General features: G+C 45.3%; 1 protein-coding gene across 3 annotated transcripts in view; it reads right to left on the bottom strand.

The window, feature by feature from the left end:
• Mrtfb (myocardin related transcription factor B) overlaps positions 1 to 4,584 on the bottom strand; it is a 115,933-nt gene that overhangs the window by 20,248 nt on the left and 91,101 nt on the right. For all 3 annotated transcript variants that reach the window (XM_005350338.3, XM_013347478.2, XM_005350339.3), the window contains one exon: positions 529 to 809. In XM_005350338.3, the coding sequence (XP_005350395.1) occupies positions 529 to 809 (281 nt within the window). The remainder of the gene's footprint in view (positions 1 to 528; positions 810 to 4,584) is intronic.

The following is a 4,584-nucleotide window of genomic DNA, read 5'->3' as shown; positions in this document are numbered from 1 at the left end:
TTCCTGCACTATGTGCCACGTGGAACAGTCTCCTGCAGCACGGATTCTAATTCCTTCCTTTCACCTTTCTCAGGAATCACACATGGTCCCCATCAGGCAGCTTTGCTCACCACTATTGCATGCCCTTTCTCTACCAGAGCTTGTCTCTTTCTCTCTGTTTGGAAGAGCCTTTTAGAGCCCTCCATGCAGAAATTTCCATAAAAATTTCCCTGACCAATCCTGCCTTTATACCCATGCCTCTTCACCGTCTGTGGGTGTGCATCCTGTTGTTTTCTCACTTGACACTGACAATGGGTGCATCTTTCCTGAACAGCCGTGAAAAGCTGAGCCTACTGGAGGACAAATGTTGGACTAGAAGGCAGGCCACATTCACTTTGGGAGCACAGACACTGTGATGAGCTTGGACAGCAGCCAAGCAAGGGCGGTTCCTGAGCAGAGTACTTGGCCACACTCAGCCTTCTGTAACCTGGGGTCCTCCCAAAGCCAGGGTCCAAGTCATGGCAGGACAAATCCTGAGCACAGGCTTACTTGATGGGTGCGGGCAGGATGGTCTGGTAGTTGTAGTGCTGCTGCTGTTGCTGCTGCTGTTGCTGCTGCTGCTGCTGTTGCTGGCTCAGGATCTGCAGCTGCAGGAAGAGCTGCTGCTGTTGCAGCAGACGGGCATAGTTGGAGTCCATCTGCGGCTCACTCTTCTCCCCCTTCTGGTTTGGTGGAATGTACTGATGGTACTTCAACTTCTTCACCCGGGGTTTGGGATCTTTGCATTTTTTGTTACGGTGTTTGTCATTTGGATTCTTAGGATGGCTTTGCTATATTTTTTAGGAAGTAAAAAAAAAGGAAAACATTTTAAAAGATGCAAGTTCATGAAAGTGTTTCTATAATGTGCCTCAGTGATTTAGAATTTCAAAAGAGCTGTGTGCCTTAGATGGTCTTCAGTGGCTCTGGGAAGGAATACAGGAGAGACACTGGCACTCCCCTGTAATCCCAGCACTCAGGAGATAAGAACAGGAGGGTCAGGAGTTCAAGGTCAGTCTTGCCTATAGAGAGTCTGAGGCTAGTCTACACTACACAAGTCCCTGACTCATATCAAAGAACCATGAAGACGCTTGCAGACTTAATTTGATTTAAAAATTCTCATTCTACATTACTCCCTTGGCACAGCCAAGTTGCTTGGTCTGTCACCGCCTATGCAAATGTTACCGACATCTACTCTGGGCCTCCTGCATAGAGACACTGAGTACTTACACACAGTATCTCCTAGTGAGAAGACAGCAGTATGAGTATGGTTATGTAAAACTAAATGAATGCTTCCTTCTAATGAGAAATAGATAGATTATATAAGCAGCATTAAGGAAAAAATAATAGAATTCAAAATGCCAGGTAATATAAATTTCAAAAAAACCCAAAAATGTTTAATTTTTATTTTTAAGATGGGGTGAGACCATACATCTCTCCTATCTTATGAATGACAGGCAACTTTTTCTTTAGTTGTTCTTTTCGGTTTCAAAACAAGCAGACCATTTTCTTTATTTTGGTATTTATGCTACAACTTTACGTTCTCAAGGGGGAGAACAAAGTTTGTTTTGTTCTATTTCAGGTTTTTTATCTTATTTTATTATTATCTTTAGATGCTGTTTGTTTTGTAACGAGAGACAGAATTGGTGCAGACCCAGAAGGAAGGTAGATGAGGAAACCCTTGGGAGGAGCTGGGGAAGGGGAAACTGTGATCAGAATATATTGTACAAAAAGATCTATTTTCAAAAAAAGAATAAAATCCATAACAAAACAAAAGAGCAAAATGAAACAAAAGAGTGGACTGGAGAGATGGTCCAGCTGCTCAGAGCACTGGCTGCTGTTGCTGAGGACCTGGGTTTAGTTTCCAGTGCCCATGTGCTGACTTACAACCATGAGGACTCCAATTTCCAGGGCATCTTTGGAGCTCTTTCGGCACAAGGCACTCACATGATGCACATACACACATGTAGGCAAAATACTCAAACAAAATAAAATATGTCTAAAAATAAAGAATAATAATAAAAAACCTAGAGAAAACAAGACATCATTCCTAGGCTGCTTTAGTGACAGATAACTGAACAGATCTTTGAATAAACTACATATATAATTTCTTTCTCATGACCAAAGAATAGGAAAATGATAAGTCGTCCCCCTACCAAAAGAATGGAGAGCAGACACAGAGGCTGCTAATGCTCTTAGGCACCTCCTTCCTATGTGAATGCCTGTCAGTGTAAAGTACAACAGGGAGGGAGGGTCTCGTGGACGCTCACGGAAAAGGTGCCTTCCTCTGCCGGTGCTTAGGAATGCACAGACGCTTCTTGCCATCAAAGAGTGGTTCCACAGCAGACTTTATTACCAATGACACATACAACACATAGGGACAGCTGCTCTGACTGACTCACAAGAGCTCCTTGTACATCTTTTCCCAACTCTACACTTGGAGCTGGTGGCTGTGGTGGAAGCTTGTACCCCAGGAAAACCAGCAAGGCTGTAACTTGCCTTTCAGCCTGCTGAGCTATTACACACCACCGCAGTAACAGTCCAGTTAATAACCAGTTGGTTAGCTAGTTTCAGCATGTTCAAGGAAGAATCTGTACAATGTGAAGGGTGCTAGCGCCTTGTGCATCTTCCACAGGAGCCTTTGGTGCATCTCTCCCTCTTCCTTTCCTGGGACTGTACATTCGTCACTGGTACTTCCTCCCCTAGAGTCAAAAACCATCCCTAAAAGATACTAGGAAGCAGCCTTCTGGGCCACTGAGGGATGTGGGGTAGATACTGGTGGGATGGATGGAGGAGAAGACTTTGTTGACATTTCTGCTTCTGGTGCTATTCTGGGAAAGATGTTCTGAAGTCAGAGTTCCACTGCCTCAGACAGCCTTGGTTGAGAGAAGACGATGCTCATCTGAACAGCACCTTTTCCTTATAGCTGAGTGCTTGGTGCAACCTTCAGAGCAGAAACAGGCTGGAGGACTGCTGGAAATCTCTGCTCTTCTCTCACTCCCCCATTCCAGACCCCAACCCTCAGAAAGCCCACCAAGGGCCGGCTCTTCCCCTGGAGCTGCTCAAGACCACACCTACAGGGTATTTTAAACCTAGTCTCTCGACCCTGCCACGGGATTTCTCTCCTGCCTTTCCGAGAGTCACCTGGGAGTTGCTCTGCTCTGTTTATTAAATCTGGTCTTATTAATTTATTAATTTAGTTTGATTTGACTTATTACATCAGCAGGGGAACCTCCAAACGGGATTTTCAAAATGCTTAACTTGGTCTTGAACCCAGGCAGAGTCTTTACCAAGAACAAATGGGAAAGTTACTCTCCCTTCTACATCACCTTGACGACTGCTTGGTAAGCTACTCATTCCCAAACCAAAATATCTATAAGAGGTCCGGGACCTCTTCTGGCCTCTGGATTGCCTGCCAAGCAACTCTGGCCCATTCAGTGGGGACAGTCCCTGTCCCTTGGAGTTCCTCTGTATGGGAGATATGCTGCACAGAGATACCCCAACCCCCCACCGTTTGGTCCCAGGCTATCTTGAGGGACATTTAGCCATTGCCTCTGGTCTCCAGATAAAGGCTTGTGAATGGATACTTCCAGGTCCAAGTTTGATCCCAGACACACTTGCTATGTTCCCTATGAAATCTGTCTGAATCGGGGCTGTCGCACACCATGCGCCTCATCCAGGTTTACAAACGCTGTGCTCCTGCCCCTCGCATTTCCCTGTTCCGTTTGTTTGTACACCTTCCTCTCTCCTAACAATCTCTTTCCAAATCCTCAACTGCTGTTCCAGCTCATCTGGGCTTTCTTCGCTCTTGGGCAGCCTGCGCTGCTACTCTCATTTTTGGCGCCCAGACGTGTGGACAACTGAATCCACTGAAAGCCTGAGAAAGCTTGGGAAACATTAAAGCATGCTTTCTTGGTAGCAACAATTTCTCGGGTCTACTCTGCTTGCTAGAGGCAAGCAAGTGCTCTCATCTAAGAGAGGCTTCCTGACTCAGCTTTAGCTGCAAAACCCTGCAGCTCATTAAGAGGTCCTGCCACGAAACACTTAAATGGTATTGGAAAGCTGACTGCATGCTTGTCTGTTTTCAGCCGTAGCAGGAAAATGTTGTGCTGTTTTAAAATGCCGGCTTTCTGGGCCATCCTGCCAGGGCAAACTCTGACTCTTTGAGGCTGGAGGTCAGCTACAGAGAGAGCATTTGAGTGTTGTAGCTTGTTTGCTGGCAAGGACCTTGAAACACCATAGAGTTGTGGCAGTAAATGTGGCTACAGCCGGTACCTCTGCCATGAGGCTGGAAAGCTAAGGAATGGGCTGGATCCAGCCGTCAAAGCCACAGCTTTAGTTCTACTGATATTGCTTGGTAAATTAAAGACTCATGTGGTCAGAAAAAGAGAGATATACAGTAAAGACAGATTCAAAGACAAAGAAAATTTCTAAATGGTTTACAGTGTGTTAAAAATATGTGTGAGTTAAAAGTTAAAAGTTCTTAAAATAAAAAAAGGAAGAAAGAGGGTAGTTGGGTGTGGTAGTACACACCTTTAATCCCAACACTTGGGAGGCAGAGGGAGATTG

This window comes from Microtus ochrogaster, chromosome 7 (genome assembly GCF_000317375.1).
Source record: "Microtus ochrogaster isolate Prairie Vole_2 chromosome 7, MicOch1.0, whole genome shotgun sequence".
Lineage (NCBI taxonomy): Eukaryota > Metazoa > Chordata > Mammalia > Rodentia > Cricetidae > Microtus > Microtus ochrogaster.
The sequence above is the reverse complement of the archived record's forward strand: the minus strand, read 5'-3'. Positions and strand labels throughout refer to the sequence as shown.